The 21,718-nt window shown below is 39.5% G+C and overlaps 1 protein-coding gene across 27 annotated transcripts in view; it reads right to left on the minus strand.

Moving 5' to 3' along the window:
• Positions 1 to 21,718, minus strand: part of LOC308191401 (uncharacterized protein) — a 98,277-nt gene that overhangs the window by 35,227 nt on the left and 41,332 nt on the right. For 15 of the 27 annotated variants that reach the window (XR_013947933.1, XR_013947935.1, XR_013947936.1 and 12 more), the window contains 2 exons: positions 15,924 to 16,041; positions 9,629 to 9,794 (listed from right to left, as the gene is read on the minus strand). The exons of 3 other annotated variants lie outside the window; for them this stretch is intronic. Coding sequence is in view for 1 of the 24 variants with exons in the window: in XM_080583739.1 (XP_080439865.1) it covers positions 21,702 to 21,715 (14 nt within the window). In the remaining 23 variants the exon portion in view is untranslated. Of the gene's footprint in view, positions 1 to 13; positions 9,055 to 9,628; positions 9,795 to 15,923; positions 16,042 to 18,119; positions 21,716 to 21,718 lie in introns of those variants that run through there. 9 more of the 27 variants (XR_013947940.1, XR_013947944.1, XR_013947947.1 and 6 more) reach the window with 3 other exon arrangements.

Here is a 21,718-nt window from a genome sequence, read left to right on the forward strand (position 1 = left end):
AAAAAAGGTCAGAGTGAATCATCCTGCAAACTGGTTTCAGACTGTTGATCTGTTTTATTGGTCTATATTGTGACTGCTGCTCTACCAGGGATAGGGACTCAACCAGAAGGACTCCAGGTGCTTTGTGTAAGTGCCTGTGGCAGGCTGTGAGTTGCTTTGCCTCTGCCTGGTCCTCCTTATGTCATTGCCTGGTCCACCTTGGTCCAATCCCCAGTTCCAGGCTGTTTGTACTGTATCTGAACAACCCACTTAGACCTGGGAGGACCACATCCTCCCTTTATCCTTCAGTTGTGGCCTCTCCTGTTCTGGCCATACAGCACTTCCTGCCCCAGAAATGCTTTGAATTAGATAATGAAATTTTGGTGTGACAACTCTGTTTGTTTGTTTGTTTGTTTCCCACTCTTTTCCAAGCACTGCCATGAATGAAGTTCGGTACAATACAGACAAGTGAAAAAACGAAAAAAAAAGGCAATAGACCTGTACAGGGTGTGCAAAGCTCATGTATAAACTGTTACTGAGAAAAATACTTTTCAAAGAGGAATCTGACAGAGAAGAAAGCAGATATTCAGTCAACCACGGGTAAGGCACTCTTCCAGTCTAGTGGGCTGTCTAATGGTGTGTTGTCAGAGCGGAGTGGATGTGAAATGGGTGCTAACACATTTTTCTCCATTTGTTGCCACAAGGACAATAATCTGTGCATTAAAATGAGATTCTTCTAATAAAACTGAATGTTGCTGAAACTGAGATGGGGCAGTTTGTATGGAGAGGAATTGCACTTTGGATGTGAAGTTCTGCTCTTTTTTCTGTTTCTAATGACTGTGCCTATGAGATGTCATTGGATGGATTCAGCTGAGCCAGTAATCCTTCAAAAGGCTTTGAAAACTAGTATTGTGAAAAAGGACTGTAAAGAGCAGAACCGTATGCGAAGAGACATGTAGGAATCTCTGAATTTACATCAGACACGGGAACAAAGGAGCATGAACTTAAAAAGAATGTAGTGAAACCAAAGGAAATCTCTTTCTGATAAAGTAAAGAAATTAGTTACAGAAATATCTCCTATGTCTGCTCTGCACTGCAAAGGCTATGCTGTTTTTGACAGCAAATGTTGTCCAGTTTTGTCTTAATTATTTTGGGCAATAGTTCTTCTGTTGTTTCTCTCTAGGAAACAGTTCTAGCTTTAAAAAGCCTAAAAAAATGATCATCACAAAATGAGCTGAGTCATCTGAAATGCTTTGCAACTAGACATAAACAATTCGCAGTAATTTCAATTCTGGTTAGAGTGTAATCTCTTAATTTTGCATAGTTCAATCGTCCACATGGATAGAGTTTTGCAGAATAGCTCACATTTTGTCTTTGATCACCATCCCACTGTGTACTGATCACTTTTCAATAACAGTTCTCATTTGCTTTCTGTGCTTCAGAGCTGGGGAGAGGGAATGCCTGGAATCCATTCACCTGTACAAATAATGCTGCTGCTTCCCTTTGATCTGAGTTTTCCTAAGGTAATTAGTGAATGCTAGGCCTAGGTGTTCCACAAAAATCTTGTCTCTCTCATGTCGCCCTCCCATGCATGGAATTGATTTTCTGACTCGAAGACAGTGTCCTCAGCTTGCTTACTGCCACTCTGAAGGCTCACCATTAACGCCATGTGTGAGACAAACTGGATGTTGTGTTATTTAGTGAGCAGTATAGTTGCATAATACTTTGTGGGGGGAGACAGGAGTTAATACCAGAAGACTAGTGTGGAGGGAATATGGGGAAGATGGACTGCAGGAAATAAGCCTGTGCTCACAGAATGCCTTGCTGTGCTGAGATGCTACTGTGCTGAAATAAATTATAATTTATGTAAATAGAAAGAAAAAAAAAACACAACATAGAGGTTTATTTCTTCTGACAAATTTGGGTTAATTGGTGATAAATTACATTTCAATATATGGTTTGAGTCACTGGGTGCACCCAGAACAATACACCCTGACTATTCTGCCTCTCTAGGCAGTGTTTCTTATCTTTCTTGGCTCCACCTGAAATTTCATGTACATGCCCAGAAAAGTGATTGGTTCCTCTCTAGTTTTCACAGGCAGGTGCCCAAGAGCTTCCCTCATCCTAGACTGGGCTATAGGCTTACAAGATTTCACAGTGTGCACACAACTATTCAGAGAATGGCTGAAAGTTTTGTTGGGCCAAAAGTAGGAGTCCCTCGTCACTGGCTGCAGTCATTCATGACCAAAGATATTATTTCACAGCAAGAAAGTAAAGTACTACAATTCACTCCCTTTCTTCATGTTTATACTCTTCAAATATTTACAGGGAAAATGATGAATATACCTTTTTCATCATTTAGTTCATGCTTAGTCATACGAATGTATTGTATTCATGGTATAAAAGCTGTCTTTGTACAGTAAGACTGTCTCTCTAGCCAATTAATCATGCTAGTTGCTCTAATCTGAAATTCCCTCTCATCTGCACGTGGGATGGCTCTCTGCTTTAAGCAGGAGAGTCCTCAGGCAATGAAGAGGAAGGACCAGCTCTCTGCATTAAAGGGAAACGGAGAAGGGAATAACAGTGTGAATTGAAACAGCTGAGTAAAAGCAGCCATTAGGTGGATTTAAATTCTGTTCATAGAGTGCCCCTTTTAGTGACCACTGGAGTTATCAGTCTTTGTTTTGAGGGCCAAAGTGTGGGCTTTTTTAGGCTAAGAATGGTCAAGATGTCATTTTATGCTGCATGTGTGCCTAATTGACAGGCTGCCTTTGAATCCCTCTCATGGACAGGGGAGAAGGGAAAAGGCTCCTGAAAACATGTCACAAGAGTGACAGGTGCTTTCCAAGCCACAGTCTGCCGACTACTCCTAAGGAATTTCCAAAATATAACTTACAAAAGTAAAAGTTTAAATTTACAGGGATCTGTTAACTCCATTCAATAGCTTTGAGCAGACCTGCAGATTGAAAAAGGCTGACCAAACATCATTAGAAAAGAAGAACAGTAAGAATATTTATTTATTTATTTATTTATTTATTTTCCCAAGAATATTGCAAGTACTGAACAAATTTCAAATGTTACTAATCTAACAAATTAATTTAGTGCCTGCAAAATGTTTGGGAGTCAGGACTGAATGATGGGATAGACATCCTTGCACAGGGATTTCTGCCTGTTAGTTACTTGTCAACTGTGAACGAGATGATCTTTAAGGTCCCTTCCAACCCAAGTTATTCTATGAATAATATTTTACGGAAGCTGTCTGTGAAAACATTTAAGTGCCAAGAGGTAAGATAAATACTGTTGGACCTCTATCTAGGAGCAATTCAGGACTGTCTGAATGACATTAATGGTTGGCAATTCAGCTCTGGAGGAGAGGATCATGAATTGTAAAGATGTAATTCTAGACAGTAAGATATGAGATACAGATTCAAGGATATAATTTGAGATATAGACAAGGACATAAATCAAGGATAAAACTGAGATTTACCTGCAAGCTGTCCTACCATTGTTAATTATGCATTATCACCATGTAACTACTATGTTTAGGCTACCTGTGAACAGAAGCTTTCATTTAATTTAAAACTGTTTATACACTTCTACTCATGCAGCCTTGCTTTTATCTTTCTATAACCAATTATAACAATATAAGCGATAAGAATATCCACATACATGTCTGAACTTAGTTTAGACTTTAACCTTAAAGTAAAACAGCAACCATCTAGATGAGGTACAGAAGACTGTGCAGAGCAGAAAAAAGAGACTCATATCTGGCAGACCAGCGTTATAAATTCCTGCTTTTGAAATAATGAAAAGCAATGAAATTCTTGTCTTTAACTAGATGCCTAAGGTGTTCTCTGTCACTAACATTTTGTCCACCATTGCTTGCATGGTTAATTAGCTGTTTGGACAACTTCTGTAGATCTCTTGTGAAGTGATTTTAGTCTCTGAAATATTTTATTTTAATTTGACCAATATTCAGCTCAGCTTTCTTTAGAGTTAGTTGTGGTTTAAGGAGCAATCATGCATGCGTGTGCAGTATGTCTCTTTTCTATGCAAGCTGACCTCGAATACTTTCACTGGAAATAATCCTATACTGGCAAGCAGCAGCAAGTTTATGTCAAGTAGCAACATATCAGTTAGTGGGTTCACCCAGCTTTTTGTGCACATTGGCTGGGTGTGTAATGTTCTCCTCTGACATGCAATTTATGCATAAAAATCTTTTGGGACTGTGATAATGAACTTATTTTCAGAGGAGAGAACACAGAAAAGAGATACTGGATTTCAAAACCTGGGCAATGCATTATTCTGGAATCTGGGAGGCTAGCCCTTTATTCCCAGGTGTATGAACTGAGTTCATAAAAGGCACTGAAGGCTCCCAAGGCAGGCTACTCATGCATGCAGCAGGAATGAATGGGAGAGCAGGTCTCCTCCCTGGCACGCTACAATGCACACTGATGAGAGCAGGGGAAAGACTCCGAGAGCAGCGTCTGCTTTCCTTTGAGGTGTTTCCACTGAGAGTCTGCTCTGTGCATCACTACAGAAACATGAAATACTGGGCATCCGTCAGTCATAGTCGCCGATTAACTCACTAAAGACAAAACACTCTCATTTTAATGTGTCGGGAACCTTTAACCAGGCTGGTTCTTCACCCTTTTGTGTGAAATAGCTAGACTTAAAGGTCAAAAGATATCATCAACCATCCCCTTTGGACAGATAACAGCAAAATGAGCAGGACAACACAATGCCTGTACAGGGACTGGGATGCCAAGTAAATTTACCAGCAAACTCCTACAGGAGCTTGGTGACATCAGAATTCCCAAAGGAAGAATTATTACTGTGGTAATAGAGAAATCAGATTAAAATTGAAAGAGCGTGATTTAAATACTTTTTTTTTTTTTTCTCCAGTGGGTTGCATCAGTAAAACACGAATGCAGGCTGAGGGTCTAGGGTTGTAGAGGTAAAGGTTGTTGATAGGATATATGGTTTGAAAGAGACTTAAAACGCAGCCCTGTTTGCTATTTAAACAAGCCTGTTTTATTTCTTTAACTAAAAAATATGTTTCACCTGCACAAAAAGCAAAGCACAGAGTTGCTCATCTGCACAAATCCATAAAAATCATGGGCCAGGGTCTTACAATTTCGCTCTCTTTTTTAGAGGAAAGCACAACCCAACATCCCCATCTCTGGGCAGTGCTGCATGAAGATAGATGAACTTCTTTCACCACTTTCCCAAAGGCCTGATATGCAGTGAGAGATTCAGACTTCTTGAAGAAAGAGAGATTTTAGAGATGGAAGATGATGTACCCAGCTAAAACTAGATAAAGTTATGCCTTGTAAGGTAGATGAGAAGAAGTAAGAAGTTTGCATGTGCCATGCTGTGTGTGTTCCTTGACACATCCTTGCTGACTTTCTAGGGACTAATAAATCTATTAATGGCTGCTTGGGTTCTGTCCTCTGAAGTTAATTCACATCCATGAGGCTGCTCTCTTCATTCTAGTTGCCAAAAATATCAGCTCTATGATTTCCATTGTTGGGATAAAATCTCTAGTATAGGTAGGTTGAAAACTAACTAGAATTTGCTTCCTTGTATACTGCTGATATGGAAAAAAAACATACACACAAAAAAAACCCACATACATCTTTAGTTATGTCATGGGTGTAGGTCAGCTGCAAAAAAGTTCAGATTGTTTGTACATCCTAGGATTGTTCCCCAGGCATTTGTTCCTACCTCTATAATGCTGCTCATAGCTCCCTTAGTTTGTTGGTGCAACTATATTTAAGGTTGGGGTAGAAGTGGTGTTGGGGATGGAAGGCTGTGCTAGTGAAATGGAAGGTGGGTGAGGGTAGGAATGAGTGGTTAGAAGAGGTCTCACACCAGTTGAGCTACTAGTAAAAATGCATGTATTATTATGCCTGTGGCATTGGAATTGGCTTTATTAAGCATGGAATATATTAATAACGTTCCCAGATTAGAAAAAGCTGGTGTGTGTGTGTAATAAGGGTGCTTAGCTCATGGGACTGAAGATGTTCTGGTGCCTTCGTTCTGCAGTGGTCCTTTTGCTTGACATTCAGTGCACGAGTGAATGAAGGCTTTCCAAGAAAGTGTACAGGTATCTGCTGTGGAAATTAAATCATCTACTGGTAGATGTCAGCGTTGGTCCTAGTCAGCACGGCCATCCTGGCCTCTATCATCTGTTTTGGTCCATTTGCAAACACTACCTGTGGAAATTGAGTCTGTCTATCTGTCTGAAAGATGTGGTGTAAATTGCTCACTGTGAGCCTTAATCTGGATGGTCCTACATGTTTTTAGTCATTTAGTTTACTAAACTGTCAGACACAAGATTATCATGTTAAACAATAATGTTCACTTGAACTGGAAAGCTCTGCAATTTTATCTGCCAATGTTTTAATTACAGAATAGCTTTTGCTAAGGGAAACTAAAATGAAAAGTGGATGAATGGATTTTTATATGAAGGGGAAGATTTTCTTGCCTTTTTTTTTTTTGTCCCCAAGGAAATTACATTTCTGGGAGAACTGCAAAACCATAAAGACCAAAATGGGCCAGAGGGCGGAGAAAGCCTTGCCAATCAAAACTCAGATCCAAAAAGACATCTATTTATAAGTGCAAAAGCATAATGACAAAAAGGAAAAAGGGATGATGTGCAAGTGGGAAAGGGACCGAGGAGAGAGAGAGAGACAACAAAGCAAGAATATGTGATTTGTAGTTTTGTCAGCAATGAGTGAATGAACCTTTGTGCAAAGTAAATCCAAACAGAAGAAAACTACTGTGGAGGTGGAAGGGTCCAGGACTGTAAGTGCAGAGAAAGGTGTCTCAGACCATAACCGGTGGGATCGGGAGCTGTCAGTACTTCCATAGAGGAAGTTTGGTGGGGAAGTCCTGACGTGACAGGGTTTTCAGTGGCTCCTTCTGAGAGCTCTTCCTCAACAAGCACTGAGTCCCACGCCAGCTTGCAGGGTGGAGTCTGCAGCTTCCGGACTGCAGGCATGTAAAATGCTGTCAAGGCATGGGGACCTGAATATATATAAATTTATGGACATGTATATCTGTTCTGGGAATTAGAAAAAAAGTTTGATTTACTAAAAAAAAAATGAATATTTAAGATACTGTACAATAGTTTAATAATACAGGATGCCTTCATGGATTAATAACATGTATAACATACTCCTGTAGATATTCTACTGTTGTGACATTTTTATTTTTAAATTAGCAGGAGATAATATGGTATGAATAACATGAAGTTATTCTGAGAGGTGAACTACTAAGGAATTATTGTAATCATTCAGCAGAACCTGTGTGATTCTATTGATGGCAAAATCAGCTCTCAAGCTAACTTTCCTATAGCAGTTTTCTCTGCAGGCTCTCAACAAGTCTATGCAGTGACACCAGGATTCAGTGGAATTTTTAGGCACATGGAGAATGTGAGTTTGGACACCATTTATCCACAGAAATGAAGCATAGAGCAGTTCAAAACATTTCTCTTGTTTGGCGCCTCCCAAGTAGCTCAAGGTAACAATTTCTGCTTACAATATGCTTTATTCATCCAGACTTTTAATATCTCAGTATGCCTATATTAAGAGATGTATAAATCCAGTACCTGGATCCACCGTGTTCCCTGGACAATGGGAAACATACATTGTAGAGAATACGGAGCTTGAACATTAAACCTGCATGTAACTTCGGGGTCTGAGGAGTTAATGGCATTGGCTCTTATACTTAGTATTTTGAACTTAGGCATGCTTATCGCTCTACAAAAACAAATAAAGACAAATGTGAGAGAAGCAAATAGTTCATACCCTGAAGAGTTCACTGTTTAAGTTTCACAAGACTGTTGAATACTTTTGTGTATAAATCTGAACACTCGCTGAAGGTAGGGGACAAAGAACTAAATGGAATTAACCATGAGCAAGAAAGCACAAAGAAAGTGGTAAAGACAGATAATATACTTACACTGGAAATCAGTGCAAATACCTAGGCATATGTGCAGCTTGGTCTTTTTGTCTTTTTTTTTAATATTATTTCTTATAATATAAGACTACATTATTGAGGAGAAACAGCAGAAGAAAGGAAAGTGCAAGGAATTTTTCTGGTAGTCTCAAAAAATAGATGCTGGAAGGAAGGTGAATGGCACACACACACACACATTAATAAAAATTTTATGAAAATCAGAACAGATCATGTATTGAAAGAAGAAATTATTTGCAGATATATAGATGGCAGAAGTAAGAAAGGGCCTGTGCTTGATGGAATTGGTGAGGGTTGCTTATGACAAAAAGTTAATTTGAACACCAGGCAGCCATGGCTTATGATTTATGTAAATTTGGAAAGAACACTGAAACAGCCCAAATACAGAAGCTTTCATAATAGATGCACAGATCTGGAAAGATAGGAAAACATAAATCTGAAAGAACTGAAAACAGTTTAGTTCAGCTGGCATATTAATAAAAGTATTTCTGCCTGCAGTTTTACTAGAAAGCAGCTTTCACAGTCAAAAGCTGAAATGACTGACCCGTGACACATTTCACATGATATGCACACGTGAGTTTTAATAGTAAGCGTACCCAAATCAAGAGTACTTGTAGCACTACTTTGAAATTTTCTATGACAATAGGGGTGGATGTGTGGCAACTAAAGTTACATATAGAGTCTAACTTCCAGCCTTTTTTTTTTTTTTTAATAGCATTCACAGTCAGTTTGTTTTCAGCTGAAGCTTTCTCTGTTGAATGTTCATTTTGACAATCCTTTAAATTAAATCAATAAAACTACTTATAGGGTTTTCAATTATGGAAAAAAAAATATATATATATACTTTTTCTTTTATGATCTGCTAAGACCACTTCAGCTTTAGGGGCAGAAGAACACATACTCATTGAGACTTGCAAATTAATTGAACCTTAGAAAGTCAATTTATTTAAGCTGTTGACTAATACATATGCTGCAGTAGTATTCCCAGACTCTTGTAGATTTTTCTTCAGTGGTATTTGCTGCTGCCTAGTTGCCTATAAATATGGGGTCATAGCAGGACTCAGTCTGGGCATAGTACTTCGTGAAATTTGCCTGTGTTAACAAGATTATCAATCAAAAAAATCTGGATTTTGTATGTTTTTCTTTACAGAAAATTCAGTGACACAATATGCTTTTGCTATTAAAAGCTCTGTACTTAGTGCAGAGCTTAGTGCAAAGCTGAAGGAAAACAGATCTATTTTTCAGTGCTTTTCTCCACAACCAGACTAGCTTTTTTGCTGACTTTCTCATTATGCATATTATATTTAAAACAAATACCTGAAAATAATACACAAGTAAAGATAGATGACGACGAACTTCCATGATTTTCATTAACATTTCTTTGTGAACTCGTGATATTATATTAACTTTTGCTGTAATATTTGTGTCTATGAAAGGAAAATAGACAGCTTGATATCTGTTAGTCCGACCTGAGTGGTTTGCAGAGTATTAGAATAAATGGTGAAAGAAAAATCATTAAAGGTATCACAGTGAAAGAAAAACAAAAAAATGCAGCCTATTTACCAAAGGAAGACTATGCCAAGATAATCTGATATCTTGATGAGATAACTTTTTACATAAAGATATTTGTTAGTTATTGAAGATTTGCTATTAATAGTGCAAATACCTTTATCACCAGCAGTGTCTACACATTGTAGAGGAATTTGGTTCATTCCAAGGCTGAGAGTGGGATAGGCCTTTTCTTTGTAAGTAGCAAAGGGGGAAGGTTATTTCAGCAATGACAGCGATGGCATGAAGAACAATGGTGTGCCCTCACCATGAATAACTTCAGCCTGAAAATTAGAAGAAGGTTTAAGATTGTCAGAGAGCAAAAATTTGGGAACATCTCTGTCTTGGAGGTAATAACATAGTTAGGAAGATGGAGCTTGACAACTGGAACCATATCGCATGGTTGGCAGCAGTTGCAGACAGCTGAGGCCAGTATCCAGGCCCATCATCCCATCCACTCCCGAGTTTCTGTGTACTACTGCCACGTAAGATGCCATTGTCCTGTGGGTGCATATGTGTATGCTGATTAAGTGAGGTTGTCAAAGCCAATTATGCTAATTATATGCAAAATACCTGTTGCTATTATAGAAGCAATACACCAAACAGTTTTCTAGCATAATAATAATAATAATAATAAGGAAGAATTGAAAGATATAGGGTTTGAAAGCATCTCGTGTTGTGGTACCTCCATGGCTGCTGGAATCTGAAAAAAAGGATTTCTGTTTATAGAAAATTTTATTCTAATTTCTTAGTATTTAAGCTTGGATACATGGGAGAAGGTGATTTTTTTTCTCTCCTTTCTTTGTTTAAAATGGCCAGAGAGTGCACAATTTGCATCAGGAGCCTTAAAACATCCCTGTTTATTTTTTTGTTGATTTATATTTTATTTATTTTTTTTTCATTTGTAAGAAGTCTCCTCACAAATGGGAGAAAACCAAGGAGTGAGAACCATGCTCACCACCATGGACATGATTCCCCAGCATCCTGAAAGCTGTTTGGTGTTAGATCACTTAGCTGAGTGCTTTCTATGGCTTGGCTAGTACAAGCCTGTTCCTCTGTATATCCTTTGGTACCTGGTCTTGCCTGAGATCCACTAGAGCTTTGCCAACAGCAAAGATCTCTGTGTATTGAACATGCGGTGAGAGATTTTATGCACTCACAAATAAGTATGCATTTTGCTAAAGCAAATAGGCCATTATTTAGGAGAGTCTTTGAATGATATTATGGATCTTTCCTTTGTTGGTTCATTAGCATGCTTTCAAGTGTTCAGCATGCAGTGTTCCTGGGATATTGTAAATTGTTTGTGATTCGACTTCCAGAAACTTTTTCTCCTCTGAAGACACTCAGCATACAGCAAATGTGAAGCACTTCATGCCACTTAGACAGAGAAGTACACTTCTTGAAAGACACAGCCTTTTTTTTTTTTTTTTTTTTCCCAATTGCAGGCTCTGCTTATACTAGAAATAAAACAGTGCCAGAAGACAGGCCCAAGCACTAACTTCATTGTCTACATTGCTAAATTGTTAGAACTGTCCCTGGAATGGTTTTTGCCTGGGCAGCCAGCCCGGGCCTCTTCCAAACAATTCCTGAGCATGCTTTGAGAATTAGCACGGGCCAGGCACCATGCCCAACATGTAGTTTGGATGCGGGCACCCTTTTTTGGATGATAATAGACCTCACTAGTGCCAGATGGCCTCAGAGCAAGAGGGAGTAAACATAGCCTGAGTGCCTATGCCGTGTGTTAGTGTGGAAGATCTTTTGTGCTGTAAACTGATATGTTAGCATTATGCGTACGTGAGCATCTTCATGTTAGCAAACTGTAACCTGAAGGACTGGAGATCTTACAAAGGCCAACCTCAAACTAGGAAGCCGTGGCATCCAGGAAGTCAGACTGGACATTAGGCAATGCCTGCATTGCTGAATAAATCATGGCCATGGATCAAACCTTAGTCCTAGGACAAACTGTCCAATGCACTGGCTCAAATGGACCCATAGTAGAAATTGGTTTTAATATCTTCTGAAGGCATATTTATGTTTCTTTACAGTTCAGTGTGCCTGAAGTAATACGGGGCTGTTTTGCAACCCACTAGATGGGTGTTTATAGTGCACAAATTAGAAGGTATATGCTGTATGCTTTAGGATGTGGCATGTGTTTAAAGATGCAGAATCTACTGGAATGCTGTTACAAGGCTGTGGAGCCAAAACAAATACACCCTTATCCATTATGAATTGGGGTCAGTTCCTGGTGTGTTCGGTCTCACAGGGTGCTTTCTGAAAGGGTCCAAAGCAGGGGTTAAGAGTAACTTCACAAGATGGCTGATCAGGGGCCCAGGACATGGCTGCCACACTGGCCCTTTTTTAATTGGGCAGGGCAGCCATAGCCCAAGATACTGTGATCCACAGACACAAGACTCTAATGCTTTGAAAAATACTTGCAGATTCTAGGTTGTTTGTGAAACCTGTGAGCTAAACTACTTTATTCCATGCAGGGCAAACCTTGATATTAGGATGAGAGATCTCTGTGCTGAATTGTTGCTTTCTGTGATCACCAGTTAGTAGTGCTCAAGTTGAGGGAACCAGAGGGAACGGCATGGAGCTGGGACAGGGGAGGGTCAGGCTGGGTGTTAGGGAAAGGTTCTGCACCCAGAGGGTGGTCAGGCACTGGGACAGGCTCCCCAGGGAAGTGGCCACAGCACTGAGCCTGTCGGTGTTAAAGAAGTGTTTGGACAATGCTCTCAGACATATGGTCCCGTGTGGAGCCAGGAGTTGGACTCAGTGATCCTTGTGGGCCCTGTCCAACTCAAGACATTCTGGGATTCTAAGTCATAAAAATTGGATATCAAATGTTGAAGAGGTTAAGCCTGCTGATAACTGAGTGGTGCCCAGACATGTAAGTGTGTCTGCTGGGTTATAATAGTTCCAGTTCCACTGGGGAACACCAATAAACTCTGTGGAGAGTGGTTTTAGCCCCACAGTCTTTAGGTCAGACAGTGGGCCAGAAAGGCTTTTATGTTCCAACAAGTGGCTGGAGACAGTAACTTCTTCAGGCATCTGGGTTTTATTCACTGCTACAAGGCTGCTGAAACTGAGAGACTATAAGCCAACTGATGTCCACAGGACAGACTAGGCCACAGAATGAAACACTGTTCTTGGTTATGTCAGAAGGACATGTATTGATTGATATGAGATAAAGTTCCAGTGCTTGTTTGAGGGGGTTTACCTGTCAGCAAGAAAATAAAACCAGCACCTCTCCTGATAACAAGGTGGTGTTCTTTCCAAGCTTTTCAGTTTGGCTTATCTGTGCTATTCAGTTTAATCTTACTTCATAGACAGAAAGACTGTGAAGAGCAAAGCCAGAAGTTCAAAGAAATGAGTATCCTTTTTAGTAAAGCAGAAAACTGCTGGCTGCCTTTGAAGAGACTGGATATTCAGTTCAGAGGCAGTTCTACAGACCTGGACACACCAGAAGTGAAAAATTGCTGTCCTCATCCATATTTATTTAACTAAAGAAGGTTTACACAATTTCAAGGCAACTATTTAGCAGAGGAAAAACCTCATAGCTTTTCCATGTCATACACAGCATTTGCCAAATTTCTGTCTTAGCACTTCTGCTGCAGAAATGCTAGCAGTGCCCGTAAATGCCCTGGAAATGCCTGTTATAAGTTTCTGTCCCTGATCAGGAATAACACAGTATATATTAACTTTGACAGTTTGTTCATAGCTACAGACAGGTGTGGATGCCAAAATGCAGTCATTTTAGAGCTACTGGACAAAAAAAAATTGGCTTTATGACCTAAATATTTCTAACCTGTTAGGACTCCTTCTTATACATCCATTTTTAACTATATCAGACAAAGAGGAAAATAGCCTTTGCCATCCTCTCCAGAGCGTTTATTCCTGTTTTCACAGAATAACATTATGAGACTGGTATAGTGGGTATTTGAGGGTATGTCTGAGTGGTATACAGTAGGCATACAGAAGCAAGTATTTGCTTCTTGTGTGCTCTGTGATAACCCCTTAGCTAAGAAATTGCAGTAAGCACTGCTGTAGTAGGAGAAGGCACCAGCCTTCCCCCCAGAGCATCGTATGTGTATCATTTCAGATGCCATACCCTCTAATGCCTGCAATCCATGGTCACCAGAAATAACTGCCCCATGTGGGCAGTTGAGATGCAATCACATTATTTCCCAAGAACATGAAGAGGTAATTTCATTTGCACAGCCTGCACAGTCCTTTGGATGTGTGAAAGCCATACACCTAAGTATTATTTTTAAAGGCCTTCATGTGCAATGAAATCACCACTTTATCATAATTCACAGGGAAATAAGAGCAATCATCTAGTGCTCTATTTGTCCGGTTTGTCTCATTTTCTGTTTTACCACTCTCTGTTTTACCTTGGCCATGCATCAGCTCCCAGTGTGGTGACAGATCATAGATTTCAATCGCCCTTTGGCTTACCACTTCCTTCTTGTCTAGCAAATTGAAGTCTTTAAAAGAAAAGGCAGTTACTTAGGAAATCAAGTGGTTAAGCTTTGTGGACAGTCTCAGTTTTTATGCTGGTGTATACTGCAGTGCTCTTGTGAAAGAGCACTCTAACTGTCACTGTTACTATGGCTTATATTTGCAGTGTTTTGACCAAACTACAATGCACATTTTAAATAGCATGATTGCATTTATATTTCAAATTTGCATTTATTTTTCATGATATTTCCACTCTTCTTGGCTTCAACTTCTGAGACTTTGTTATCCTTACAAAATTCAGATCTTTATTTATTTATTTATTTATTTTTAAGAAAATGCTTCTTTTCTTCCCTTCCCATCCCTTCCCTTCACCATGGTCATCCATTTTTTCCCTCTTTTTCAAGAGGATAAATTTGGATGGTTAGATTATAGAATGACAGATGACAGAAAAAAAATGAACGGCTTTATAATGTAACTCTACATTAGAGTTACAAAAAACAAGAAAAGGTGGTAAACAGAAACTCTCCTTTCTGATTCTGCAGTTTTGAATGGAAATCGTGAAAGATGACATTTCTGACTGCAGCTTTCCACAGCCTTGTTATGCTTGTAACTAGTATACGTGAGAGGTACATATACATGTAGGGAAAGCTAGAAAAACATATTTTAATATCTTTGGTTAAGGTTCATGCACACCATGTTTTTAGTTGTCACATTCTACAGTTTGACACCCATAGACACTAAACCACTCTTCCTGCATTTGCTGTAAAAGCACTAGGCACGATAACTAGTGTGAGGTATCATAAACAGTAGGAGGACATTTGGCTTACTTTTATTTCTAACTATGAATAAAAATAAGAGAAGGTGTCAAAAAAAATAATAAATAGACCTGCTTGTAAGAAATCCTGATATTTAACAGGTCCACTTTAAAATGCCAGCCATGTTAAGACAGTACCTAGCGGTCCTACACTGAAGCAGGTGAAAGCTATTTGGTGATCAATCAGGTGTTCATAAGAGTAAGCACAAGACACTTTTCAGTCACTAAATTAGTTTTTTTTTTTCTTTCTAAAAAAAAAATAGGGAGAGGGCTTGACTTCTCCAGAAGCACTGGGGGAAGTGCTGTTGATGAAGAGGTGAGTGTAACAGTGCTCAGCATGGTTTCTGCCTGTTGGGTGCTATAAGGTAATCAAAAGGTTGGTAATTGTAACTTTTACTACAAAAGTCTGTGTATAAGGTGTGACTGATGCTTAAGCAGATGATTCAATTGACAAATAGAGGAGTCTGAAGTTAAATATGTTACTTCAGACAGGTATATTTTCATAAACTGTCGGTATCAGGTGGTTGTGAATTTGGCCTAGCACTTCCCCAGGGTATTTTGATATGCTGTTTACCCTTAGTGCATGGATCTGTGCCCTGTCTTCTCTCCCTGCTGCTGTTTTATTGGCATCCCAAATAAAGGGCATTTGTACAGAGCTGATGAAGCTCCTCCTCCTCAAGCTACTGCTAGTTCTAGCTATTACATTGCACTGGTTACCGTGCTATCTAGACTGCAGCCTCCTCCACCTCTTATCTCAAATTGAAGGGCAAATTAGGAGCTACACCTGCCAAAAGACAGACAGGAACTGTAATGGGGATAATAAGGCTCTCCAAACACCTGGCTAAAACATTTGAGATTAGTAAAGGTCCATGAAAAGAAAAAAAAAATGCAGTTAGTTCTACACTTCTGCCTCTCTGTACTGAGAATTGATTCAAAAATTGTGTTTATTTATTTACTTATTTTAAAGTCTTTTCACATTGCCATGTACAACTTGCAGGAAATTTCAGCATTGTTTTCTCTCACTAGTTGTTGGGGAAGGGGGAAAATGGGAGAGGAATGTCTGCATGAGCCATTGTCCATGTTTTCCCCTTCAGACAGGACCAATGTTTCTACTATTAAAAAAAAAAAAACAACTCACCAAGCTGGAGGTATGGTCCAGGCTGGCAGAAAGGATACTGACAGTTTGGCAATACCTTGCTTTTGAACACAGTGGGGGCTTTTTCAGTCTAGAGATGCTTGTCCCTTTCCAGATAGGCCTAAAGGAGAATGACAACATCTGTTGACCTTCAGCACAGTATAGAAAGGTGGGAAGCAGCAAGTTAGACCCAGCTCCCATTTTGGGGGATAGAGCTATGTGCAGATTCATCCCCTGTGTGCAGATAAGGGGCCTCCCATCAAGCAAGCCAAAGTGTGACCGTTCCCTGCAACGTTTTTCTTACAATTCTGCACAACCTGTGGCTAACCTCTGAGCTTCAAGAGTTATGGTGTTTTCATCATACACCGCTGTGAAGCAAGCCAGGTCCCTCTGCCTGTCAGAGCCATTGCAGGAGTTCTGCAACTTGGGCTAGTTTGCTTCAGAAGGGCTGAGGCTTTGCTGGGTTTTGCCTCTCATGCCAGTAGGCATGTGTAAGCATTTTCAGAGGCTGCATTCATGCCACCAGCTCTCATAGCTACGGAGAGAATCCTCAGACCTGAACATGATCTTCCGGTCATGGTGACGAGACAGATTATGAGCATGCAGTGTTCGGGTGGAGCTCAAACACCACCTGTCCCAGGGTGGGAATCACAGGAATGATCTATCTACATTATATATTCCTTATCCCAATCCCAAATTACTTTTGTCCTGAAGGTTTTAAAAGAGGTGAATGTCTTTTTTTTTTTTTTTCTTTTTTCCCCAAAGTGTTAAGGTTTGAAACAGAACAGCTGACTCACAGAGGAGAAAAATGTCACCCTTCATTGCATGAGTGCCAGCATGACAAAGAGCTGCAGGAATGGGAGGAGGGACTGGTTCAGGAACAGCCTTCCACCTCAGCAGTGGCTATAAAATACTGCACCCTTGCTGAGCTCAGATCTATTCACTTCACCTTCTGCACCTTTTTGGGACTGTGCCTATTGCAGTGTTAACTCTTATAAAAGTGACATGCTTATTCACTGACAGGCATTTAGGCTCAAGTAATTTGTGCTCTCTTTATGTTTGTGTCTACACAAGAGATGTGACACAATGTCTATAACCAATCCCACAGTTCATAAGTACTTGTCACTTATTTGGCTGCCAGTCTGAAGATTAGAATTAAAAAGAGTCTAATGAATTTCTATTAATAAAGCTGAGCTAGGTGGTTGGAAACAATCTTCAGTATTTAAATTGGGAATGAAGACACTGGCCTGGCAGTGCCCTTATTGAAACTTACCCTTGGAGCAGAAAAAACAAAGGTGGTGTGAATAGTTGCCTGGCAGTATGTGAGAACTGTCACTGGGATGAGGAAAGCACAGCAGAAACCCATAGGGCCTGGAATTGCTAAGGCAGAAAGCAGAGTTATAGAATAAGCAGATGCTAGAATGGGTTTTGTTTGTGCTGTCCCCACACAAAGAATCATGGCTCAGTACTTTTCACGAACTCTGTGGGAGCTCAGCTTGGTGGTCCAGCACTACCACCTCATTCCCATGCTGTTTAAAACCAGGCCTGTTTATCAGTCCAACAGAGAAGAACAGCATAATTACATCTTTTAAATGCAGGGTGACTGACGGGTTATGCAAGACAGGGAATAGTCCACAGCATCACGCCTCTGCTATCGTGAGACAGCAACAAGGTGCCCTGTGCTCCTGATGTTCAGGCCAGTGATCTACCAGACTTCTGTGGTGGTGTATCAGTATGTGATTTTGCTGTATTAGGGTCCCTGCCAGCTCTGCTGTGGCATCCGGGACAACTGAAAATCTATCTTTGCTGTTCTGGCTAGTGCACCAGTACAAATCCACCCCAGCTTTGACTTTTACACAGGTGAACCTAACTTTGCAAAGACAGAATGGCAGAATTCTGCTGAAAAACTGATCGGAGGCAGATAATCTGAGAAAGGTGAAGTTCTGCTTTGGAAACCAAAGATTTCAAAACCAGACTTCTACCTTTGGAAGCCATTTTTGCCTTGATCCTGTTCCTAAGGCAGCAATGCCTTGGCAGAACTGTTCTGGTTCCCTTTCAGGTATTGCTGGGTGGGACCTTTTGTGATAATTTTAGCCTCAGTGGGAGTTAAGCATTCTTGATAAATCATAAAATCAAGTCCAAGACGAAAATACTTTCTTTTATTAGGCATCCAGGAAGCAAAAACAAAGACAGTTTTAAAGGTGAATCAGGTCTGGGACATAAATGAAGCCATCATCCCATTTTCAAGATAATCCAATCCTTATCATAAATCAGAAAATGTATTTCAAGATAATTACAGCTTTCTTGATTAGGTTGGTTTTAGTAAAATACAACACAGCATCCAAATTACAAGGACACTTAAGAAAAACAAATGGATTATTTTCATTTTATTAAATAGGGAAATTAATTTTATTGCCCTTTGTACATCACTGTAATTACATACAATTTAAACAAGCATTTACCAAATTAGACTGCAAATTTTATCTCTGTTGTTCAAGAAGGCTCCAGTTCAGCAGGTATGTGAGCCTGGAGTTTGGGTCATTTTACTATAATGGTATTGGACATATATAAAACTTTTTATCAAGGTTTGATTGTAATTACATGTACATTTTACACCTCCAGAGTAGATTAGTTGGAACAAACCTGTCTTTGGACTGTCTGGGTTGTGGACCCACTGGAGCCCAGTGGTAGTGTATGGTGTTTGCTCCCATTGCTAAGAGTATCTGAGGTGGTGGCAGAGACATCCCTTGACTGCCTGCTGCACAAACCAAAGGTTGACTACAGATGTTCAGGAGTCTCGTTATGCTGTCCTGGGTCAGACCTACTTGTTCGCTGTGTCATCTTTCTTTACTCCTAATGGCCAAGTGGCATATGCTATTTCTCAGTCCCAACAGACCAGAAAAATGGGAATTAGTAGGGTAGGGGATGAATAGTAGTGAGAGAAGAAATGGAAAAAAGTGGATGTGAGGACATCCAGGAAAAAGAGAGAGAAAGCTGGTGGGGTCTGCAGGATGGATGGAGGGGATTTGGGTTTGTCTGAAGTCTCTAAAGAATCAAACTTTTTAGCAGTGTTGTACAGCCGTCTTCAGAGGAGTCAAGTTTCTATGACTTACGCTCATGGGTTTAGTGGTGGCAATGGGTGATGTGTGCACTCATGTGGTAAATGGAATGCAGTTTCATTTGGCTTTATCTGATTTCATTGAAGAAATTTGAATTAACTTGTGTTTGCTGCTGGCTAAAGGTATATACTTAGGTAGCCGCTGCCTGCCAGCTTAGTTGAGGTAATCTGTGTTATGGTCATTCAGCTGAGCTCTGGTGTGTTGTATGACAGATTGAACTGGAAAGGTGTGGATGCTCCTCGGTGTGCCCCTGTGAGTAAAGCTGCTTGTGGGTGAACTGCTTTGAACATACTAGTACCCATTCTCTGGGTATCTTTGGATTTTCCATTGGTTCCCAGTTAATGTCTGTTTTCTGTTTCTGACTATATTTCTGCTCAGATCCTGTCAAGGGAAAGATACATGTTTGAGACAGGGCAGCTGACAAAGATGTGTCAATAGTGAGATGTTTGGAGTTAAAACTTCATTCAGTGATTCAGTTCATCTTCAGAAGAAGCTACTGAAGGTCAGACTCATAAAAATATGGTTCATTATTCTCTGCTTTAATTGGTGTGAGCAAAAATAAAGTTTTAATCCAAGGACTGTGTAGAATTTTCTCTGCGCTTCTGTATGCCTACCACTGACTGGAAAGAAGATTTCAACCAACTCCTGGCAAGAGGCTTTTGTCTACTCTATTACAGAAAAGTGGCTTGGAAAATGATCAGAGTTAAGAATTAATATAAAATAAGTACAATAGCTGTAGTAATAACATAACATTTAATGAAGCAAGTTAACAATCTTGGCATCTTGATAACTTAATCATGAGCAGTAAGATGTCTGCTGTTCCTGTAATCTACTGAGCAAGAAACAGTCTCAGAGCACTGCAGACTCGTTTAAGGTAATGTGGTGGTGGAAATATATTCAAATAATTAGAGACTTATCCTTTTCCACCTCTCCTTTTTCTTCTCCCCACCCCCCCCAAAAAAAGGAAAAAAAGAAAAAAGAAAAAAAGAAAAAAAATGCTTATATCTTAATTTCTATTTTAGAATAAATGCAAATAATTATTTCAAGTCAAAACCAATTTGGTTTCAAATTACATAGCAAGCAAAAAAGGAAGGTAAATTTTGTAAAAAGATTATCTACTTTTTTTTTTCTCATAGGACTCATATGTTTTAGATTGTTTCCTTTCATTAATCTTAAATTTTTCACACAGGTCATCCTGCAGATAAACAATAATGAAGCTGAATTTCAGTTGGAAATATATATATGTGTGTATATATATGAAAAAATATAATTTTATTTTTTTTTTTCCAAAGTTTGGTCCATGTGCAAAGCCCTATTTCAAAAACTGGAATTAGAGTAGATGCTATTCTACACATAGTCCCTGCTGTAGGCTTCACAAGAATGAAAAACACAGTTTAATCTCCATCATAAATGCAAACTTCCTCTCCTATGTTAATCCATTAATATTTAAGATACAACTCCTGTGTATTCGGATTTGCAAATCTGGCAGCTGTATTGCATCTCCAGAACTGAATGTGTAATTTGATTACCAAACTCATATTCTCTATTTGATGAATCCTGTTATGTGCGTGAAGTGGCTTTCCAGTATGAATTGGGTTTATTACCTTGGGAACTAAATTAGGTCTGAACCTTGCATACTCTCAGTTCTTAAATACTGGTCCCCTGTAAACTTCGGTCTTCTTTCTTCAATTTTGTAGATTTCTTTGAAGCTTCAGGTTTGGAATGACATAAAGCATTGATTTACCCAGTAGCTTTACTAAAGCTTTCCAGTTATTAGACATCGTACTGAGACTTACTGAAGAAGAAGGCCAAGTGCTAGTAATTAATCAAGGCAACCTGGCTGTGCTGGTGTGATGGAAGTGAATGAATTCCCTATGGGAGAATTAATTGAAAAACATTAAGTTTCAAAATGAGCTGGATGAAGTCAGGGGATTAGAACATAATTCTTTCAATCTTGGCAATTTAAAGAAAGAGAAAACTCTTTCAGAGGGAGGAACTGCATAATGCATTGATGGCCCATCAAACACTAATTGCAGGCTATCAGTTAAAAGTGACACCTGGAGATTTAATACTGGGTATTTGGATGCAGGCCACAGGATAAAGATATCTTCTTAAATGTGAGTGGAAGTGAATTTAAGCCAGCGACACTTACTTGATATCAATGACAGCCCAACTGTTTTGCATGAGAAGTGAAAGATGGGCCTGAAAGTGCATTCAGAACTCTTTGTCTATTCAAAACATCTAATCGTGGTAATTTCTTCATACAGTGATAGCCACATATACCACTAAATATTTCCATCTTCTCTGCTTATGACCTCAGTGGTGTTGTTCTCACTGCAGTTTTGAAGACTGTACAAACATTGCAAAGATGAAACATCACTAGGCAGTCATACATGCTTTTGACATCTTGTTCTTTTGCCTCTGCTCAGTTTTGTTGCTTCCTGGGACCTCTGTGGGGACCACAAGAGAAGGAATCGACAAGTCCCTGGTGAAACTGGGGACCACTGAATTGTGATCCTATTAAATATAATGGACTGAAGACAGTGTTAGCAGAGTAGCATACTTCCATTAGGTATTTCTGTATAGTGTTTCCTTTGTATTCTTTATAGAGTTTGGTTGCATGATGTGAATTCCAGTAGCTGTCAAGGCTGATTTGAGACATTCACCCTGCAAAGCCTG

Source organism: Anser brachyrhynchus, assembly GCF_964034855.1.
Source record: "Anser brachyrhynchus genome assembly, chromosome: 3".
NCBI classification, from domain to species: Eukaryota; Metazoa; Chordata; class Aves; order Anseriformes; family Anatidae; genus Anser; species Anser brachyrhynchus.